This window comes from Urocitellus parryii, chromosome 1 (genome assembly GCF_045843805.1).
Source record: "Urocitellus parryii isolate mUroPar1 chromosome 1, mUroPar1.hap1, whole genome shotgun sequence".
In the NCBI taxonomy this organism is placed as follows: domain Eukaryota; kingdom Metazoa; phylum Chordata; class Mammalia; order Rodentia; family Sciuridae; genus Urocitellus; species Urocitellus parryii.
In genome coordinates, this window is record NC_135531.1 from 212510622 (window position 1) to 212535562 (window position 24941).

General features: G+C 32.5%; 1 protein-coding gene across 1 annotated transcript in view; it reads right to left on the minus strand.

Annotated features, from left to right (window-relative positions):
* The window catches only part of Ccdc148 (coiled-coil domain containing 148), a 204524-nt gene that overhangs the window by 159534 nt on the left and 20049 nt on the right, over positions 1–24941 (minus strand). Inside the window, 5 exon segments of the mRNA XM_077798485.1 lie at positions 15641–15819; positions 15903–15998; positions 17036–17187; positions 17384–17466; positions 21117–21220. Coding sequence (XP_077654611.1) covers positions 15641–15819; positions 15903–15998; positions 17036–17187; positions 17384–17466; positions 21117–21220 — 614 coding nt within the window.

Genomic DNA, 24941 nt, shown 5'->3' on the forward strand with positions numbered 1-24941 from the left:
CATCACCAAAGAATGAGAAGGGACCCTACTCTACAAAACCTACTTGGAAATACATTGAAAATCCACAACCTCATATCTAGAATGTTTTGGCAAGAAAAGGCTGTGCCCTAAAAAGGCCCAAACATAAGAGTAAAAGATAATTCCATCCAATAAATGCATAAAACCCAACACAGGAATATGAGAAATATGAAAAACAAGGTAACATGATACTTCCTTAAGTTCATAATTTACCAGAAACTGACTTCAAAGATATTGATGTGGATGAAATACCAGATAAAGAATTTAAAACAATTATTTTTTAAATGATCGATTAATTCCAAGAGAACATAGAAAAACAACTGAATGAATCAGACAAGTCAGTACAGTATTTGAATGATAAATAAGGAGATATTGAAAAAGAAACAGAAATGAAAGAAGTAACAAGTTGAATAAAATGTTCACTTGAAAGTCAAATAGAGTAGAGTGCAGTGAAGATAGAATCTAAGAGCTGGAAGAGAAAATAGTCAGTCTTGAATTCTTGGGCAGTATTAAAGAAAAGAAAATAAATAACTATGACATGAATATATAAGAACTTTGGGATGATATTAAAAGAAAAATTTTAAGAATCATTGAAGAGGATTGTGACACGAAAACTAATGGCATGATAACCTCTTCAGGGGGAAAAAAAAGAAAAGAAAAATCTCCAAACTGTGCAACTTTGATGGGCATCCAGACATAGGAGGAATTCAGAACACAAAATAGAATAAATAAAAAAAGAATCTCTCCATGACACATTGAAATTACAATATTCAAAGAACAAGGATAGGATTGTAAAAAGGCCCATTAGAAAAAACATCAGGTCACGTTTAGAGTCAAGCTAATCAGAATTACTTATGATTTCTCAGCATAAACTCTAAAATTCAGGAAGGCTAGGAATAATATGTCCAAGTCCTGAAAAATCATAACCATCAATCAACATTACTTTATCAAGCAAATCTATCCTTCAGAATCAAAGCACAAATAAAAGCCTTCCAAGAAAAGCAAAAGCTAAAAGAATTCATGACTAGTAGCCAACACTACAGAAAACCTGAAAGAAAAATTACACACAGAAAAAAACAAAAAGAAATCCCAGAGCTGACAATTAGACAAGTTCATTTTTGAAGAGTAGCTAAGCAAATGAAAAACAGAAGCAAATTAAACATTATAAATAAGAAAATATGCAAGATTAATTAACATATCTATAATATTTAGTGCGATCGGTCTCAACTCTAAAAGACACAGGCTGATAGAATGAATTTAAAACAAGACCCACTTATATGTAATTTTCAAAAGACTAATTTTACAGACAAAGACAGCCACATGCTAAAAGCAAAAGGATGGATACTGACATACCAAACAAATGGAGCCCCCAAATGAGCAAGAGTAGCTACTGTCCTATCTAACAAATCAGATTCAAGCCAAAATTAATCAGAAGAGACATACTGGTAAAGGTAACAATCTAACAAAATGATATAATGATAGTAAATACCTATGCTTCAAAGATACATGCATCTAAATACAGGAAACTGACACTATTTGACTTAAAGATTCAGATTAACCTCACTATAACTTGGGAGGCTGAGATATGAGGATCACAAGTTTGAATCTAGCCTCAGCAACTTAGTAAAGTCCTGAACAACTTAGTGAGACCCTGTCTCAAAATAAAAAATAAAAAGGGCTGGGGATGTGGTATAGTGGGTAAGCATCCCTGGGTTCAATCTTTGGTACCAAAAAAAAAAAAAACTCATTATAATACTAGGTGACTTCAACAAACTTCTCTCAGTAATAAACTCAGCAAAGACTCTTCACAGCTAAAAAATGTTATAAATCAAAATATAACTAACACATATATAAAGAATATTTCATCCAACAACTGCTGAATTTTCTTTTTTCTCCAGTGCTTACTAAAACTTCTCCAAAATAGACCATATTTTAAGCAACAAAGCAACTCTCAACAAATTTAAAAAATGAAACAATTCCTTGCATCTTATTTGATCACAATGAACATAAATTAGAACTCAACATCCCCCAAAAAACTACAGACACTATGTAAATACATAAAGATTAAATAACATATTTTTGAATGATGAATACATAAAGAAAAAATCAGAGGAGAAATTTTAAAATTTTTAGAATCAAATGAGAAGAGTAATACAATATACTAGAATCTCTGGGCACTATAAATGTAGTTCTAAGAGAAAAATTTATAGCAATGAGTGCCTATATAAGAAAATCAGAAAGATACCAAACTATACATCTTGATACATCTCAAGACCCTTCAAAAACTAGAACAAACCAACTACAAACCAGTTGAAGGAAATAAATAATTAATTAAGTAGAGATTAAACAAACAATACAAATGATCAATTATACAGAGAGTTGTTTCTCTGAAAAGGTAAATAACATTGATGATTCCTTAGCCAAACTAACCAAATAAAAGGAGAGAAGACCCAAATTAAGAAAATTATATCACAAAGAGGAAAATCATCACAGATATCACAGCAATGATATCTATTTTTATTTCCAATAGGAAAACCCTTAAAAAACATATACATTTCTAAAAACAGATGACCTTCTAAAATTGAATCAAGAGGACATAGAAAACATAAACAGACTGGCAACTAGCAATGAAATACAAGGAGTGAAGCACTGGGTCCAATCCTCAGCACCACATAAAAACAAATTTAAAAAAAATAAAGGTTAAATTTATTTATTTATTTAATATTTTTATTCTAATGTGTTATATATGACAGCAGAATGCATTACAATTCATATAACACATATAGAATGCATTTTTCATATCTCTGGTTGTATAAAAAGTATATTCACACTATTGATGTTTTCATACATGTTCTTAGGGTAATGATGTCCATCTCATTCCACTATCTTTTTTACCCCCAGGCTCCCTCCCCCTGCCTCCCATCCCTTTGCCCTATCTAGAGTTTGTCTAATCCTCCCATACTCCCCATCCCAACCCCACTATGAATCAGCCTTTTTATATCAGAGAAAACATTTGGTATTTGTTATTTTGTAATTGGCTAACTTCATTTAGCATTATATTCTCCAACGCAATCCATTTACCTGCAAATACCATGATTTCATTCTATTTTATTGATGAGTAATATTTCATTGTGTGTGTATACCACAATTTCTTTTTCCATTCATCTACTGAAGGACATCTAGGTTGGTTCCACAGTTTAGCTATTGTGAATTGTGCCGCTATAAACTTTGATGTGACTGTGTCCCTGTAGTATGCAGTTCTTAAGTCCTTTGGGTATAGAGGGAGGTGTGGGACAGCTGGGTCAAATTGTGGGTCCATTTCCAGTTTCCCAAGGAATCTCCATACTTCTTTCTAGAGTGGTTGCACCAATTTGCAGTCCTACCAACAATGTATGAATGTGCCTTTTTCCCCACATGCTCACCAACACTTACTGTTGTTTGTATTCTTGACAGCTGTCATTCGGACTGGAGTGAGATGATTTGATTTGATTTGCATTTCTCTAATTGCTAAAAATTTTGAACATTTTTTCATATATTTGTTGATTGATTGTATATCATCTTCTGATAGGTGTCTGTTCAGTTCCTTGGCCAATTTATTGATTGGGTTTTTGGTTTTTTTGTGTTTAGCTTTTTGAGTTTTTATATATTCTAGAGATTAGTGCTCTATCTGATGTGCAAGTGGTAAAAATTTTCTCCCAAGATGTAGGCTCTCTATTCACCTCACTGATTATTTCTTTTGCTGAGAAGAAGCTTTTTAGTTTGAATCCATCCCATTTATTGACTCTTGATTTTCATTCTTGCACTATAGGAGTCTTAATAAAGAAGTTGGGGCCTAAGCCAACATGATGAAGATTTGGGCCTACTTTTTCTTCTAGGTCCTTCTCCAAAGTCCTTGATCCACTTTGAGTTTTGTGAATAGTGAGAAATAGGGGTTTAATTTCATTTTGTTGCATATGGATTTCCAGTTTTCCTAGCACCATTTGTTGAAGAAGCTATCTTTTCCCCAATGTATGTTTTTGGCACCTTTGTCTAATATAAGATAACTGTAATTATGTGGGTTAGTCTCTGTGTCCTCTACTCTGTACCATTTGGTCTACCAGTCTATTTTGGTACCAATATCATGCTGTGTTTGTTACTATTGCTCTGTAGTATAGTTTAAGGTCTGGTATAGTGATGCCACCCACTTCACTCTTCTTGCTAAGAATTGCTTTAGCTATTGTAGATCTCTTATTTTTTCAAATGAATTTCATGACTGCTTTTTTTATTTCTATGAGGAATGTCATTGAGATTTTAATTGGCATTGCATTAAATCTGTATAGTGCTTTTGGCAGTATGGTCATTTTGACAATATTAATTCTGCCTATACAAGAGCAAGGTAGATCTTTCCATCTTCTAAAGTCTTCTTTAACTTCTTTCTTTAGTGTTCTGTAGTTTTCATTGTAGAGGGCTTTCACCTTTTTTGTTATGTTGATTCCCAAGTTTTTTTTTTTTTTGAGGCTATTGTAAATGGGGTAGTTTTTCTCATTTCCCTTTCAGAGAATTTGTCACTGATATACAGAAATGCCTTTGATTTATAGGTGTTGCTTTTGTATCTTGCTACTTTGCTGAATTCATTTACTAGTTCTAGAAGTTTTCTTGTGGAATTTTTGGGGGTCTTCTAGGTATAGAATCATATCGTCAGCAAATAGTGCTAATTTGAGTTCTTCTTTTCCTATCTATATCCTTTTAAATTCTTTCATCTGCCTAATTGCTCTGGCCAGTGTTTCAAGAACTATGTTAAAAAGAAATGGTAAAAAAGGGCATCCCTTTCTTGTTCCAGTTTTTAGAGGACATGCCTTCAATTTTTTCTCCATTTAGAATGATGTTGGCCTGGGGCTTAGCATAGCTAGCTTTTACAATGTTGAGGTATGTTCCTGTTGTCCCTAGTTTTTCTAGTGTTTTCAACATGAAGGAGTGTGGTAATTTGTCAAATGCTTTTTCTGCATCTATTGTGATGATCATATGATTCTTATATTTAAGTCTATTGATATGATGAATTATATTTATTGATTTCTGTATGTTGAATCCCTGGGATGAACCCCACTTGATTGTGATGCACTATTTTTGATATGTTTTTGTATTCGATTTGCCAGTATTTTATTGAGAATTTTTGCATCTATATTCGTTAGAGATATTGGTCTGCAGTTTTCTTTCTTTGATGTGTTTTTGCCTGATTTTGGAATCAGGGTGATACTGGCCTCATAGAATGAGTTTGGAAATGCTCCCTCATTTTCTATTTCACAAAATAGTTTGAAGAGTATACGTATTAGTTCTTCGTTATAGGTCTTGTAGAACTCAGCTGTGTATCCATCTGGTCCTGGGCTTTTCTTGGTTGGGAGGCTTCTGATGGCATCTTCTATTTCATCACTTGAAGTTGATCTGTTTAAATTGTGTATATCATTCTGATTCAATTTGGGCAAATCATATGACTCTAGAAATTTTTTGATGCCTTCAATATTATCTATTTTATTAGAGCATAAGTTTTCAAAATAATTTCTAATTATCTTCTGTATTTCTATAGTGTCGGTTGTGATATTTCTTTTTTCATCATGTATGTTAGTGATTTGAGTTTTCTCTCTCCTTCTCTTTGTTAGCATGGCTAAGGGTTTATCAATTTTATTTATTTATTAGAACAAACTTTTTGTTTTGTCAATTTTTTCAATTGTTTCTTTTGTTTCCATTTCATTGATTTCAGCTCTAATTTTAATTATTTGCTGTCTTCTACTACTTTTGTTGTTGTTTTGTTCTTCTTTTTCTAAGACTTTTCGATATAGTGTTTTTAATCTTTTAAATTTTTAAAAAAATTAGTAAACCATATCCGAAATGCATTAAGAATATCATAGAGCATGATCAAGTGAATGGCCATCCTCATAACTCCTATTCAATATAGTTCTTAAAACTTTCACCAGAGAAATCAGGCAGAAGGAAATTAAAGTAAAACAAATAGGAAAAGAAGTCAAGCTATTTCGGCTTACTTATGACATTATCACATGCTTAGAAGACACTCCCCTCTCACCCCCCCTCCCCAAAAACAAACAAACAAAAATTCCTTCATAAGCTTTCTGGAGCTGATAAATTCAGCAAAGTTGTAGATTAAAAATCAACACATAAAAATCAATAGCTATCTTATACTCCAATAATTAATCAACTGAGAAATCAAGAAAGCTATTTCCTTTACAATAGCCTCAAAAAGAAAATAAATACTTGGGAATAAGTCTAACTATGGAGTTGAGACACCTTTACATTGAAAACTATAAAACAGTGAAGAGAAAAATTAAAGACCTTAGAAGATGAAAAAACCATGTTCATTTATAGGTACAATTTTTTTATATTTGATAACAATTATTTTTTATTTGTTTTAATTTGTTACACATGACAGTACAATGATCTTGACATATTATACATTTGAATCAGATGGGATATAATTTCTCATTTTTCTGAGTGTACAGGTTGCAGAATTACATTGGTCATACAGTCATGTATATACCCACAGCAATAATAATGTCTATTTTATTCTGCTGTCCTTCCATTACCCCCTTCCCCCCCTCCCCTCCCATCACTTCTCTCTACCCAATCTAATGTGACCCACTTCTTTTTTTTTCTTTTTTTTCCCCTCACATCGTCATACCTGTATTCTGTGTAAAAAAAAATTACCTCTAGATATGGAAGAGAGGTGGGAGGGAAAAGGAGGGAGAATGGGAATTGCATGGAAGAGGGAAGGAAATCCCCTTCATTATACAGAATACAGGTACAATTAATATTGTTTAAATGACCATATTACAAAAAAATCTACAGATTCAATTTGAAACAAAGCTATTGAATCCACATAACAAAAAAGAAGTTATTATCTACAACTATTAACAATCCCCCAACAACCATACACAATGACACATCAATTTGGACAACCATGTTGAAATGTCTGAAAGGAAAATGGGAGATGGAGTGATGGAGTATGTTGGTTGGGTTATATACCTAATGTTACTAATTGAACACTGGAAGATCAACTAAATATTCTCCTTTATCTGAGAACTTCTCCCTTTATTAATCACTCTTGGGATACAATCAGACCAGAAATAAAGTACCTAAGACTGGAAATACCCAGACACTAAAACTTTCCAGCAATTCTGATTGTACATTTTCAGTGAAAAAATTCCACCTGGTAATTAAGGCTCCAAAGTTTAACATGTTGTACCCTCACAAAGTAAGCATATGTCAGTTATCTATGATGTTTCTTTACTTTTCTTTCTTCTTTTCCTATTCATCAAGCTGGTCATATGTGTAAGCATTTGTTTATTTTAAATTAGGAAAAAAACTTGCATGGAGCTACACACTGTCTCTTGAGTGTTGCCTTTTGATGTTGGCTTTTGCCCATTTCATTTTTATTAGCAATAGGGTATATGGTTTCCATTGAAACAAGGGAAGAGCCAGATTTATTATGCACCTATTTATTTCCCTTTTGGTAAAATTTCCACATGAGAATATTCAGAGAGCTATACTATGTGGATAAATATGGGAAAAGAGAAAGAGAACATGAACAAGATTCTGATGATATATACACATGACAGGAATATGCAATGCCCTGATCACCAAATTCAAAAAGTGAACCAAATAATATAAAGCCTACTGGTAAAAATATAAATTGCTTTTACTTTTCTGGAAGGCAATTTAACAAAAATCTCAAAGCCCTTAGAATTTTTCATGCCCTTTGAGTCAGTGATTCTAGCACTAGGAACTCATTACAAGGGAATAATTTTCAGAAATATTCAAAATACCATGTCAAAGTGGTCTTTTCCAAGGCTTTTCTTTTTATGATTGCTACTGAGGATTGAACGCAGGGGTGCTTTACCATGAGATACATCCTCAGTCTTTTTCTTTATCTTTGTTTTGTTTTGTTTTCTGTTTGTTTATTTGTTTGTTTGTTTTGAGATAGGGTCTTAAACTTGTAATTCTGCCTTAGCCTCCTGAGTTGCTGGAATTACAATTATGTACCACTGTGCCCAGCTCCCAATTAGTTTAAACAAGCACATAATATGGAATAACAGGAAAAGGGTTAAATTTATGTGGTATAAAAACACATTGTAATAATATGCATCTAATAAAAATATGTTGTAAAAGAAAATTTAATAGATGATCTAATGGATAGATGAAGCTTAGTAAGCACATATTGAAAAAAGGAATAGCATAGAATATGATTCATAACAGGAAAACCATCATATATATATATATATATATATATATATATATAATTTTATAAACAACATACATATGTTTGAAATATACAAAATTTTATCAGAAGATATCTTTGAGTACTGGGAATTTATATTAACTTTCAGTTTCTTCTCTTTGCTTGCCTTTAATTTTTTAAAAAATATTTCTGGGTACTGGAAATTCATATTAACTTTCAGCTTCTTCTCTTTGATTGCCTTTAATTTTTAAAAAATATTTCCTCTAATAATGTAATTATTTTGTATGAAGAGAAAAAAATGAAATGTTCTGAAAGAATTTAGCTGAAAAAACATGAAACTATGGTTATTGGCACTGTAGGTACAAAGGGTCAAAATTATTAAAATTATTGTGGATTTTAAATAGCATTCAGATTCAGATCTCATAAAATAATAGAATATTAATTATAAATGAACATTACAAAATTTAATATATCTATCAACAATAAAGCAGAAATTACTTGTTATTACTCTACAGCATTTTCCACATATTGACTTCAATCTGACATAGCTAAATGGAGCATCAGACAATTATGTCTCATCTATATGATTAATGCATCCAAATGTTAGGAAATTAAAGCCACAATCTCATCTGAGTCTAAAACAAGCAATTAAACTTGTCTTCATGTTACTAATGAAATACAGCCCAAACAGAATCCAAATAGCTTTGCAAACACGATGAATAAAGGAAGAGGTTCAATGGTAGTCAATTTTTTAAAAAATGTGTTATAGTAAATATGTACCTCCTTTAAAGCTGTGTTGTATGAGGTTCCAGCTACTAACCACATGTGGGCTGAAACATGACTAGTCCAGAGGAAGATGTGTTTTAAGTATAAAATACAGAGCAGATTTCAAAGACTTGTACAGAAAGAGAGAGAGAGAGAATGTAAAATACCTCCTTAAAATTTTTAAAATATTGATTGTATGTTGAATTATAACATTTAGGAAATACTGAGTTAAACAAAATGAATTTTAACATAAATTTTACCTTTTTATTCAAATTTTTAACATAGCTACTTAAAAATTACACATGATTCATGTTTCAATTACACAGCATTTATCCAGTATTCAAATTTGTTTATCAGCATCTTGACAAATGTAAATTCTTTCTTTTTTTGGTGGTACTGGGGATTGAACCCAGGGCCTTGTGATTGATAACTAAGTTATATCCCTAGCCCCACATGTAAATTCTTGAAGCAACATGGTATAAGGGGAAAGCTTTCTATTCAAATGGGCACAAAAGACTCAATTCTGCTGAACTATTTACCAGCTAAGAAACTGTAGTATCTTCATCTGTAAAATAGAGTTTTTTTAAATAGCATAACTTAAAGATTAAAATCAGGTGTACTTGTCATATCATATAGTAAACACTCATTAAATATCAATTGTCTCCTCTTTAACCTTTAGCTTACATTTTTAAAAAGACTTTTTTTTTTCCTTTATAAAATAGAATGGGCAAAACTTTAATCATTTCACCACCTGAGGATAACTATAATTATTATTTACATGGGCAGATGTTTACATGTCTTTTTTGTGTGATTATATAGATACAGATGTAATATTTTCAGACAGAAAGAAAACAGAGAATACATGTTATTGGAACTATTTTGAGGCCTGCTTTTTAATTACATAGCAACATGTTGCAACTATCTGTATCACTAAAAATTATTTCAGATTAGAAATGTCAGTATGGTATTATGTGGTGCAAATATATCACACTTGATGCTGATTTCCTCTATTTGTTGACTATTAAAATAGTTTCAGAGATTTTGCTACCACTAAAAAATAATAATTAATGTTAAACACTTTTGAAACCAAATATTTCACTCCTATTATTATTCCTTAATGCCACTTCTAAGGAGACAAATATAATTCTCATTTACAAAAATTTTTTGACATAGTATCAGATGGCTTTCCAAAAATTTATATGCCAATAATAGATAAAATGCCCATTTCTTCCATACCATTTTAACCCTAAATATATTTATGTTTTACCATTTTTACAGGTAAGAATCTAAATATTGTTTTCATTTTCATTTTTTGATGAGAAAAGAGCTTCATAAGATTCTTAGTCATATTGCATTTAGATTATCACCCAGAATTCCACAGACTGTCATCATGCTATCTATTCATCTTCCAACATCAGTATCATATTACTCAGCATCCCACCAGTTTCTATGGTACATGAATCATCTGTGCTTATTCCTTCTCTTTGGAACTAAAACCCAACCATCTTCAACTCCAGGATATTATTCAGCAATTCCCCTCTCTTCTGTATCACCAAGGTTTATCACTTACTGGATTATTCTCATTGGCATCAAACATACCCTACTTCTCCCATTTTAAATCAAGAAAAAACTGATTAAAATTTAAAAAGGAAATTACATAATTGGCTTTGATTCTCTTTTGTCCTTCACACAGAAAAACTCAAAAACAGTTGTCTATACACATTGTCTTCTCTCTTTTCCTATTCACCCAAATCTACTCCAATTAAGCATTTGCTTTTACTTTTTAATAAAAATGACCACCAAGGTCCTCCATTTAGAACCAACATTTACTTATGATTCTCTTTTATTTAACTTATATGTAGAATTTATTCAGGGGTCACCAGCTCTGCTAATACTGTGGACCACTTCCTCTTTACCTGCCTTCCAAAACTCTTTCCTGGCTTACATCTCAGTGTCCTTTTTTGGTTTTCTCTCTTCTCCTGGACACTGTAATATTGGAAGGTCCAAGGGATCAGTTTTTGACCTTCTCTTTCCTCTCTTGACTACATCCCATCTCCTGCCAATGACTCACAAATATTTAACTCCAGTCCAGATCTCCTTCCTAAATTCCAAGCCCACAAAGCCCACTGCCCCCATAAAATATCTACATGGACACCTAACAGCACCCCAAACTCAATATGTCCGACCCAAAATAACTGATCTTCCCAACAGCCAAAGCCCACTTGCTCATAGTCTTCCTTACCTCATGAATGGCAACTCCATTGTTCTAGTTGCTCAACTCAAATAAGCAACTACATTGGACTATTCTGGCTCTCTCTTTTTCTCACATGTCTCATGAAATCTTTCACAAGATGGTGTTGATTCTACCTTTAAAATACATCAACAGCTGACTATTTCTCACCACTTCTACTCCTCCACTTAGGCCACCACTGTCTTACCTGGATTACTTTAATAATTTCCTAAATGTCCAATCTTTTCTTATGCTATACACTTCTCTATCACAATGTATTTTAAACACAGCAACAGCCAAACTGATCCTGTTACAACTTAAGCCAGGTTTTTCTATTGTTCACTTTGGCTCAACACCTTCCAGTAGTTTCTCATATCATTCAGAGTATAATCCAAAGTTTTAAAAAGATTTTAGAGCTACAGGCTCTAAATATCCTGTCTCTGAGGCTGGGGACATAGTTCAGTGTTAAGCACTTGGTAAGCATGCACAAATTCCTGGGTGTGACACCTGGCAACACACACACACAGCAAAAATAAATAAAGAACCTACTCCTCACTGTTACCTCTTTGGCTCCATCTTCCACTACTCTCCTGGTCTGTCACTCATTTCCTGCCATACTGGCCTCTTGCCAGGCAAATTCCCACCTTGGTAAATACTGAATATGATGAATTTATTCTAAATATCTTCATGATGCAATCCTTCAACTTATTTCATGACTTCGATTCAATGTCACTTTCTCAACCAGGCCTATACCCAAAATATTGCAATCTGCCCTCTGCAACTCCAGCCGTTTCTGTCTTACACTAATTTAGGTACTATGTTTACATTTTCACATTTTCCATTTGTTTCATGAGTACAGAGATTTTTATCTATGTTATGCCAATATATGCTCAATAAATAATTTTTGAGAATATGACTAAATACCCTCTTTATCTCCTTTGCCCCCTTTGCCTTTTGACTCCTCAGTGTTCAATGAATTTACAAACTGCCTTTATATATTAGGAATTTTAATATTTTGTAACTGATATGTTGCCAGTCTTTTCCTCTTTGGTATTCAATCTTTGCCCTTGTCAACTTTTTTCCTTTAAAAATTCTTTGTTTTAGAACTTAAAATATATTCATAGGGTTCAAAATTCTAAAAGTACAATAAAAGGGAAATACAATGAAAATTCTTCCTCACACCCCATCCTCTAGCACCTGGTTCCCCTCGACAAAAGCAATGAATGTTATCTCTCTTTGCGCATTCTTTAAGACCTACAAGAGCAAATATAGGTGTGTGTGAGAGTGTGTATATGTCTATTTTCCCCCCTTTTACACAATATGAATTGAAAATTATTTTGCTTGCTTAACTCTATACCTCACTCTACCCCTTGCATGTTGTTCCAGATCAGCAAAGTTTTAAAACTTTTTTTTACTGGTAGAATAATACATTGTATAGATGTATAAAAATCTATAAAACTAGCCTTTATTAAGGATTTTGCTCAATCTTTTCCATTGCAATAAATAAATAAAAATAAATCTGTTTATATACTTAAATATATTTTTATGATACATTCTTGAAATATAGAAACTATTCAGACAAAGGATATGTGCTGTGTGATTTAATAGGCTCCACCATACTGCTTTACAGAAATAAATTATGTAATAACAAAGTTTGAAAATGAAAAATAACTAGGGAATGGAAGGATTGTGATCCTGATGTAAACTATGGGCCCTGGGTAATAAATGTATCAAATGATGGATGTTTTAAAATTCAAACAATTAAAAACTCCAGTCACTCTGGCTTAAAACAATAATCTAGCTTAGTATCCCTTTTAAAGTGTGCACACACTCTCTCCCACTGGTGTGCACATACACGCATGCAATCTGTGAGAATTTTCACAAAACATAATAGCTAGAACCAGAAGGGAAAATAACCATATCAAAATGAAGGTGGATCCTGACAAATGGAAATTGCAATTAATATTATAATCGAACATGTAATTCATTGTGCTAGTTAGAACAGTGTATTTATATGCAACACTGCTTACCAGCGTCAGAATACTGATGCCAATCACCTCTATCTTTATTCAAATTATTCCTTTTACTCTCTTTCACCTCAAGGAAACTTATTCCTGAAAACTCATTAAATTTTGATTGAAGCTTTATAATTCACTGCCAGCATATTCATATTTTCTTTAATTAATGTTTGCATGTAATTTTATTTAGTGAGGGTACATATGTATATGTCTCTTTCCCAAAATATTTCAAATTATCATAGTAAAACCATATTCTAAGTTAATCTGTCTGCCTAATCTCCTACCAAGGAGTTTAACAGAGACCACTATACATTAAAGATTAATCAATAAATATTCAACAAGTAAAACACATAATCAACTATGCAAAATGTATTTTGGATAATTATATGTGGCAAGAACCATTAAACTAGAATTTATGAACCTTATATTCCTCCCAAGTAGATTCCTACCATCCCGGAACATGCCATTTCACTATTTCCTTCATTGTTTTTACCTTCAAGTCAACTGAATCACTTAGAAGATGCGTTGTGTAGAAAGTACTAGATGCTATGGACACTAATATAGCTATAAGTTACTTTGATATAAAGAGGTTTATATTCTAATCATTTAATCTTCTTTTTTAGAATGTCTTCCCTATTTGCTTTCTGCTGATGCTAACTCTGCCCATTCTTCAAAGTCCATAGTGAACTTTAGATCCTTCATCAAGCTTTCCTGAGTTATTTTATCCTCAATGTTTCTTCCTTCTACAGAAACTTCAGCAATGTGAAATATATTCAATAAATTTTCTACTTAATCTTTAGTAATTTGAAGGAACTGTGAATTCCAACTTTTTTGAGTGGCATAGGATTACATATGATGGAAGAACAGAAATTGAGTTAAGATTTTTAAAAAGGAAGGAAAGTGCGGTGGGAAGAACAGATCTTACTATAAGGAAGCCATCTCAGGCTCCTGAAGAAAATACCTCCATATCTAGAGATACCACAAACTCAGCCAGCTTTCTCACGAGGATAAGGTGCCATCTTAGAGGAAAAGTCAGAGGCTTTTAAAGGTCAAAAATTAACCTTCTTCAAGTCACAGCTAATCAGCCTATTCAGAATGCCTTTTCCCCACCAAACAAAAACACTACACCTCTTTCCTAATGAGTTCTGAAATCTCTTTAACAAGGTTGGGACGGGGAACTGGGAGAGGATATTCATTTTATAATTAGAAACTTAATCTAAGTATATGGTTTAGCTAATACTTCACTGTGACTGAATTCCAATTAAAGGGTAATAAACTAATCAATCAACAAGTGTACATGATACATTATTAATTTATTTTTCAGCTTTATTGCCAGGTGGGAAGAAGAAAAACAAGGGAGAGAGGTAGAGAAGGAGGAGCTCCCAGAAGAATAATAGATGCTGATGGAGAGGAACACAGGAACATCGCCACAGAGGTGTAAAAAGGAAGCTAAGGTAAGGAAAGGCCCAGACTTCACCTTGAATGGACTCTATTGTGCTGAGATAAGTAACAGATGTAACCCGAGAGTTTGGATTGGGGAGCTACCAAAGCACAGAACTCTACTTGGGAGGAATTAAAATTTTCCTTATTGTCTATTTCTAAACACCAGCAGTTTCATATAAAGATCTGTATTCTCAGCGATTAATTAGATATAAAAAATATACATATTTGTTATATTTATCATCTTCCATTTCAAAGTTAAGAACCTCTATTATTTTTAATTTCCTCCATGTGTCCTTTCTGTAGTTTTCCTTTCTTTTTAAATATAAATTCTTTAAGGAAAAAATTGACACTGATATCATAGAAGATGATCACAGCCAGAACTGAATTTCAAATTCCTGAAAATTATGTTTGCCACTCCAAAGAGAAACACCCTTCTCAAGATGCAACCAAAAGACTATTTCTTTTTTAAAAAATTGACATTTACAGGAAAAATTTTTTAAAAATTTGAAAACATACTCTAGGTCATCACAGGACAAAATCACAGTTAATTACAAGTAACATAATTTCATTAATATATTTTAAATTATAATCAATTATTAGTGCTGATTTGTAAATTTCTACTATAGAAGAGCTTTATATATTGAAATGAAAATTAATAGTCACTGAAAATTCCTATTTGAAAACTAACTTGTACAGGAAAGAAGGCTAAAAAGTAGATTATTGTCATCTTTTAACCTTATAAAAATCTTTAAAATCTTTATATCAAGATAATTATTTTGGGAAAACCCTCTCCATTTAACAAATAACCAATCTAAACATTTATTGTTAACTTCCCATCACATAGTAACTATGCAATAGTAAATCAGAAGTATAGTGACCATGAACAAAAATTAAAATTTAGTATAAAAAATCTACAGGATTCAAGTAGTTTTATCAAGTCACCTGTTTATGTCTTCTAACTGTACATCAAAATCTTGAAGTTTCTTTTGATATTTCTCTGTAAAGTTATAGAACTCTTTGAGAATTGAAGATTTCAAATCAGGGTATGGACATTCCAAAGTTTCTAATTCCACGGGTAGTTCACTAAGATTAGTTTTCTCTTCTGAACAATAATCCAGTATCTGAAAACAAATTATGTGATTACTTTATTTAACATAAGTGACAAAATGATAGACAAATAAATTACTAGCTTCATCACACTTACTTTTATATTCCAGCCTGAAAGATCTCTTTCTATTTCCTGTTGCTCCAGTCTAAGTCTTTCAAAGACAGCTTTCAATTGTTTCTTCACAAAGTCAACCTAGAGGATGTGTTGTACAAGTAGTACTCACATTATTACAAGTTATCCAGTATTTGTATGTAAGGACACAAGAATTATTCTCAAAAGCCAAGAAATGATAGAAAGTTAGATAAGAGAAAATCCTTTTGAGGACCTGTTACAGAAAATTAGAGATGCCCATATGGCAGTGCTCATCAGACAAATGAACCTCAATGAGACTTCCAGACATTATCTCCAAAAAATTGAAGCTACCCCACACTCACATTTACATTTTATTAATTGTAAGGCAGAGAACAGAATTTTTTCTACTTAAATCATCCCTTCCTTTCCTTGTATCCTTGCCTATAGTCCGCAGTGAGGTATAGACTTAAAGTATTATTATTGCAGTATAATACTACAGAATAACTGAAAACTAGAGAAAGAAAAATCATTTTAAAACCTCATATTTAGTACAACAATAGATCTTATGCTGTACTGAGGGGATGTGCAGTCAACAAACTAAGAGTTACTTAAGAAAGCATTAACAGGAAGTAATATAAAAACAGGATGCTATGGTGGGAAGTGACAGTAGCTTCTCAGAGGAAAGACATTTAAGTCAAGAACTAAATGACAGAAAGCACCATCAACCAGATAGAGGAGACAGATGATGTAAAGTGCTTGAAATAGGAATAAGCCTGATATGTGGGAGACACAAAAAGATGGCCAGAATCTATGGTACTGAGTTTCTGTAGAAAGGTACAGATCAGGAAGGAGATATGAATAAAGAAGCTAGAAGTGGGTCAGATGGGAAGGAAGACTTCAAGGGCAGAAGAAGCCTATGGAATTTCAACATCAGAACAACTGGATCCCAGAATGCACTAGGAGGAAGGGCAAAAAGGAAAGCAGGGAGACCAGTTATGAGAAATGAGGGTTCCTGGGCAGATTCAGCATATGTTTAAAATGTTGAATGACCTTTCTATTTAAATACACAATTCACATGTTTATTTCTTATTTCAAATTATTCTAGTAAGGACAAAAATGAAATATTACATTATCAAAAACAAAGGTAACACACTGACCTCTTCCAGTACTGTCACTGAATTAAACTCCTTATGGGCATGTGAACTCTGTGAAATGTTATGTTGCCTATACTTTAGATCTGTTCTCAGCTGCAGAATAGGATTTATCACATTTTTAAGATATGTGCTCCATTGTTCTGATAACTCTTGTTCTGTGGTAAAACAAGGTTGAATCGAGGAAATACATTATTATCTTAAGTTTCTTAAAGAACAAATGATAAGAGTACTGATTTTTTTATTCTTTTAGAAAAAACAACTCTTAAAATATTAAAAGAGCATGAAGTGAGTGGCTCATTTTCATTCTTCAAAATAAAATGTGCCTTTAAATATAGGATTTAAAAAGCTTACCAGAATTCATAACATCACAAAGACATTCATTTCCAATGTTCTCTTCATTGAGAAAAGATTTTATATCAGATTCCAATTTAAATCTGAAATAGACATATCTCAATCAATATTTTTACAATTACTAACATACATATAAGTTTAAGAAATAAGTGGAAGCAATCTAATGTGCTTTTGTTCATCTATTAATTGATTCAGACCTTGTGCAAAATTCCTAACATGGACTGGGTACTTGCTAAGCTCAGGCAGAAGTAATAGCAAGAACAAAGGCAGCACACAGCAGTCCCGGCACTACTTCGTGGAGTGAGAACCAGCACCAGGAAGCTACTAAAGGACACCAAGCTGACCTCACCTGCTCAGAGTGGTGTTTCAGAAAGATTCCCAAGGCAGCAAGATAGAGGAAGGACCTGGGGTGGGATGAGCAATAGAAATGGAAGATGAAAAGGAGATTAGGCAAAAACCAGACCAACAAGGAAGCTATTTTAAAAGTTCAGAAATGATAAGATTCTGAACAAAGGAAACTCGAGTAAAGCTTTATTTCATTTTTACATACTAATAAGAGTAATAAATCTTTATGACCTTTTACTGTGTTTTAAAAATACAGTCATTTTTAGAGTAAAATAATAACCAACCCTAACTGGGCATCTAAAAATACTATATTCCTTGATTATGGCAGTCAATCAAACCTGTTTCAATCTATTATTATTATTAAAGAACAATACTAAAACATAAGAAAATAGCAACAATTGCAATACTTTCAAACAATGATAATTTTCATTTTTTGCAAATGAGTTTCTAGTCCTTGATTACGTTATGTTATGTAGTTGTGATAATAGTATATTTAACATTTTATATTGTGGGATTTTTCTTTGCTTAACACTTTTTTAAAGCTATATCTAAGTGGTTTTATTATTTTCATGGATGCATAGTATTTCATCTATATACACACGTGTACACACACATACACACCATCACCTTCTACAATTAACTTACATGAGACAGGGGTTTTGTTTTTGTTTACATGTATAAAGAAGTTGTGCTATTATTGTAAGTGGCACCTCAATGTCTGTTTTCCCTGCAGGTAGTTTTTGTCAGAAATATTTTAAGATCACATTTGCAACTGTACATGTAGGATGGGTATGTTATGAAGTCAAACCAGAATTTTTTTTTTCAGAAAAGAACTCTTTAACCAAAAATGTAGCACTAAAAAACCCATCCAGCTTATCTTATATTTTCAGCACTCAGAAAGCAATAATGGAGCATACAAATTGCCAGAAGAGGGAAGCTATGGATAATTTTTGGTGTTCTTAGGATCTGATTCTCTACCTAAAATCATCCTGGAAGGGTGAGGACCTGTACTTAAGGCTAAGAAATACCCTTTACCAGGCTGATCTGTCTGCAGGTGGTTGCACTGCATAGATTAATATATCATCTAGACAAATGATCACATAAAAATACAGGGTTCTTTGTGGTACCAGAATGAAACAAGGGAGTAAGTGCTCCTGGGAAAGTATATCAGAGTCCTCAAGGGATATAGTTTAAGTAAGCCCATTACATTTTAAATAAAATTTTATAAATTTAAATATTAAACATAATTTTTACATTTGGAAATTTTTTCTAGTGTCCTTAGTTCAGAATTTTTTTAAGAATCATAGGCTTTGCCTTTTCTTTTCTTTTTTTTTTTTTTTTTGGCTAGCGAGTTTGTATCAATTAGTCACAGGTGGTATGAATGCAACCCTATGGGATAAAGAAAAAAGTTGCTCATTTCCAGGGTCATTGTGCACAGGATACAGATGCAAATCCTTGATCCACCCAAACTACCTTACTTATCTTCTGTAAATAATTTTAATATTCTGAGACTCAAGAATTTCATAAACTGATACAGCAGTTAAGGATTAAATGAGATAAAGCATGTAAAGTACCTAACATATTTCCTAAAACATACTAAATTACCCAAGAAAAGTTGAATGTCATTATTGGTCCTTATTTTCTATAGGTCTGAGTTTCTCAAAAAGAATATTCTGGTAAGACATAATAATATTTAATGGGGTTTGGATTTTGAAAGGTTGACAAACACTGATAAAGCTTAAACTATAGATTTGCTTGCAGTCCTTAAATTCTCCACAAATCTAGCCATTTCCCTTACATATCTCTTATTGATATTAGTTTTTAATTTACTGAATATGTAATGAAATTAGCCTACACTCTAGAATAACACTGAAAATTATATTGGGATTCTTTCTGTTCAATTTCCAGTCCTTATAATGTTTTAAGACATTATGATCTTTATTACTAAAATGTTCCTCACTTCCATCATCTTTGTGTCATTCCAAGTCAGCCAACAGAATCTTTCCATAATGATATGTATATGTTTCTTCTATCTATCGAAAGAATAGCTTAATATACACAAAGGGGAATGTGGAACAGCCATGATTAAAAAACAAACACTTTTCCCAGTGTCTTCTTTTTAATTTGAACTTGCATCAGTGAACACCATAATTAAAGCTCCCTAATACTGGCTTTCCTTTTTATCCTATTTCAAGTTATGCAAATTTTCAATAACAACTTCCAATGGGCTCAAACATTTTCTCTCTACTAAAGGTGATTTTTTAAGGGTAAAGGGGTCTGATATTGTTGTTTTATAGGAGAAGTATGCTGATAAAGTCTATATAATTTTATTTTTGTGTTTTGAGTTATACTATAGTATGAGACCTTTGCCAGTCATGAACTTTTACCTCACATATAGTACTTGCTTGCTAGAATAAGAATCTCCTACCAACATGAAAAGCACCTAAGTCAAAAGTAAAGTTAGGGGTTGTGGCTCAGTGATAGAGTGCTTGCCTAGCATGTGTGAGGCACTGAGCTCAAACCTCAACACTACATATAAATAAATAAATAAAATAAAGATCCATCAACAAATAAATAAAAAATATATTTTAAAAAAAGTAAAGTTAATGATATTGGGAAACTTGACTCAGAATAAGATCACAGAAATTATCTATTTTGATATAAAATAAATGCTTTGTAATACACATTTAACAAACATACTTTATAAATACCACCATTGTTAAAGCAAGTGCATATGCCTTAAGTGGAAGAGAAATACAGCTGTTTTCTCCTTGCTTTTACTTTTGAAATTTATTTTTAAGAGATTACAATGAAGATCAAACATGACATTATTATTTTGTTTTAATTCTTCTTTAAGTAACTGCTGGAAATAATAACAAAAGTCAAATACCATAACTGAATTAAGTCATGATGAAACTATATCAAGAAAACCACCAAATAAGTCTTTAGTTCATCTGTTTACCTAGGTACTGAAAGCATTTTACATATCTCCTGCTTATTCCACAACATACAGATGACTGTGATATGATATTTGCCCTCCAGTAGCTTATCACCTTAGTGGAGAGACAAACGTGTACCCACACATTATAATGCAACCTGCTGAGTATAATATACATAAATGCAAGCAAGACAGTAGGTGTGCAAAAGAGTAAACAATGGGCAGATGGAGACAATACTTTTAATTTTCTACAGAATACAAAAGCCATTCCCTGGATTCCAGATTAGGCTGAGGAAATGAGAAGATTTTAATTTGACTCAAATTCAAACTGTAAATCTAAATTTTCATTGTAATGGTTTAATTAACATGGAACATTATAGAACATCTGATTAGACAAGTGCAACTCCTAGTGAACCCTTCATGTTGTGCTGAAACTCCCCAAGTGCTTACCTGACTTTGTTTAGCCTTTGGTGTTCCTGCCACCACACTTGCTTGTGTTGTTTTATAAGCATTTGTTCTTTGGATGTCTTTGAAGTCTGCATTGCTTTTCTAATCTAGATTTAGAGGAAGAACAAAAGAGTAGATACTTCAAAGTTCCTTAAGATGTCTTTTCCACAACAGAAATGTTTAAATCTGAATGTTTTAAGTTAAATATTTCTTTTCAGTCCTTGTTAGTACATCCTCTAACACACAATCCGCCCAAATAACTACTATATTAAAAAGTAAGGACAGGAAAAGAAAATGGTTTGGAACACTGGCCAATTTAAGAAGTGGTTTTAAAGTATGAAAAAGAAAGATAAAATTATTCTTGTTCCCATCCATAAAATAAATAATACCTGAATTCATATAAGCCTGAGAAATTTTTTAAAAAGTTTTCCATATATTTATTCCATTTTTGGACACATCTTCCCTGCCAGGCATTGCCAGTATCATTATTCCCAATCTACATATGAGCACACTGGAGGTAAGAGAAGTTTTTAAAAAGACTATGTTTGGACTGGTTGTTGTTGATGTTTATTTTGTTTTTTGTTTTGGTACCAGGGAGTGAACCCAGGGATGCTTAACCACTGAGCCACATCCCCAGTCCTTTTTATATTTTATTTTGAGATAGAGTCTCACTAAGTTGCTTAGGGCCTTGATAATTTGCTGAGGCTGGCTTTGAATTTGCCATCCTCCTGCGGAAGCCTCCTAAGACTCTAGGATTATGGGCAAGTGCCATTGTCCCAGACCATTTATTTATTTGTTTGTTTGTTTGTTTATTTATTTACTTACTTACTTATTTAATTTGTAGAATGGGAAAGTCATCAGTAAATTGTAAAGAGGCTTGGCTCTAGTCCCAGCCTTAGCACTTTCTAGAAATATGACATTGAACATATTTCACCTCTATGGCTTTATAAATTTTTTAAAATTAAGTATTTAGGCTAAATATTTATTTAAAGGTACTTATCAAAGAAACAGTAAAAACTCATGTAGCATGGAAACCTAAATTTTCAACTAAATTCCCTCCCCAGGTTCTATTGCTTTAAAAAACATAATTAGTACATTTGGGTTTTAGCTGCCAAGTGTGTCAGGACTGGATCTGTTGCTTTATAGTCATTCCAACTAACTCCCTGTTCTATTCCACATCACAAAGCAGCCTGTATTTCTCAGGAACCCATATCTGCTGGTCCCAGCTGGGTTCAGCCAAAGGCAGATGCTAGCTATTGGGAGAGTAAAAAGAGGGAGAAAAGGAGAAACAAAAACATTACCTCCATCCCTGCCTTCACTACTCTCAAAGGGGTCTCAGGAGCACTTGCACCTTCTCCACTGCTTCAAATTTTCTCTGCACAGTTCCACCATGGTTCCAAATATCTGCGATAATCTTAGCCCATGAAATATGATACAGCCTTCCTTCTTCTTTATGCCCCTCTGAACTAGGGATGGCAATGATTTCCACTGGTTTTTGTCTCTCTATTGCCCCATAGTACTCTGCTTCTTGGCTCCATCACATTATAGCTATCCTTCAACATTAAACTCCCCAGTACTCCAAATTCATTCATAGTGTTTGTTTCCTGGTTAGACTCTTACTTATACTCATGTGTACTCTGAACTTGCATATTCCATATTAACATTTTTAAATCTGTACAAAAGTGCAAACCAGAAACTTGAAGAAATAAACATATTTCATAAGTTCTGTGCATCTCAATACTAAGTATTCTGATAGTTTTAAAGTATCAATAACAAAGATACAAAAACTTCAGAAGACAAGTTCCAAAAAGAAATCTTCATAATGCATGCTATTTCTAGGTCTTATTCACTGATTACTTTAACCTTGAGTATATCTTTCTGCTGTTGTAGTTTCTGATTCAAAATTAAGGATATAAGAAAACAAATTAACCCAAAGACTACTTTAAAAATACAAAGTCAAAGTCAAATCTTTTCCATCGAAGGTCTTAAGAATGCTACAAATATGACATTTTAGAAAAAATAAGTAGAGGACACTGCAGAAAAACATTCAACAGTCTTTATTATACCTAATGAAAAAAATTAAAATTAAATTCTGACATTGTAGCACTTGTGTGTGAATGCCTAAAACTTATTCCAACTATTAACCAGCAAAAGTCCTAAAGTTTATTGTAATAGACACACATTTAAAATTAGATTTCTTTGACATATTTGGTCCATGTTGGACAAAAATAATTAAAACACACTGATGGAAGATGTGGACACATTTTTATAGCTTAAGAAAAAAAAATCAATAGTGCTGCCTTCAGGCCCAGGGAAAGACCAATTAAATAGACTATAAAAGTCAAAATAAAGCTACTATTTTTTGCTAGACACTTCCAATATTTGTATAACATCCTAACTTTTTGTAAATCTACTCATTGATTCAACTTGTACCCTCAAGCCAAAAATGAAAAAAATAAAGTCTTAACAAGAATAAAAAGAATTAAAGGTGTATCTTTATCAACAGATATTTCTAGATGATTGCAATTCATTTTACTAGACAATAAGCCAATGATGACTTGTGCAAAAATGCTGATGATTAAAAAAGAAATCCTTGGGAAAGCAACAAATGTGAGTGAGAACATGGAGGAAAAGGAACTATTACACTGTTGGAAGGAATGTGAACTAGTACAGCCACTAAGGAAAACAGTATGGAAGCATCTCAAAAAAAAAAACTAAACTAAAAATAGAACTACCACATGATCCAGCTATACAACTGGTAATATTTATACAAAGGAAATGAAGCCAGCATTTAAAAGAGATACCTGGTGCTACTCACAATAGCTAATTTATGGAGTCAGCCTAGGTACCTGTCAACAGATGAATGAATAAAAAAAATGTGATATATGTATATAGGTATATACGTATGTATAAGTGAACTCCTTAGTATGTACACACACATACACACACACACACACACACACACACAATAGAGTAATTATTCAGTCATGGAGAAGAATGGAATAATTCCATTTACAGGAGAATAGATGGAATTGGAGGACATCACATTAAACAAAATAAGCCAGACTCAGAAAGACAAGTATCACATGCTTTCTCTCATATGTGAAAACAAAATAAAAGAAGAAGGAGGAAAAATAGGAGGTAAGAAGAAAGAAAGAAGAGAAGAAGAGAAGTAGAAAAGAGACTATTGAAGAAGGGGAAAAGGTCAGGGAGGGTGGGAAGAAAGAGGAGGGCAAGAGGAGATAGTAGGAAGGATAGATATAATTAAAACACAATATATGCATGTATGAAAATATCACATTGAAATCCATTGGATTTTACAATTAATAATTAGTGCATATAATAATACTAATAAGTAAAATAGCAATTATTTGAAAAAAAGTACAAAAAAATGAATTCATGAAAAAAATCAAGAACCAGAAGTCTCCTGTGTGTGGTTTATTATAATGACCCAAGATAATAAAACCCAAAATAGGCATCTTGGAATACAGAAAAAACCCTTTGGACCAGAGACTAATCTTTATAAATAAACATCAGTAGCCAGTAATTTAAGTGTTAGTTAAACATAAGCATATATTTGCCAAATTCACTGGGATGTATATTCAAGATTTCTGCATTTTACTGTATGTGAATTATACCTCAATAAAGAACTACCAACATAAATATAAAGGAAAAACTATACTAAGATGCAACTTCTTATCTATTAGGCTGGAAAAATTCAATTTTTATTGGTACCTATTAGTTATATGTGACAGTGGGTTTCACTGTGTCATATTCATATATGCACATAGCATATTTTGATCCACTTCCACTCCCTAGTACCTACCC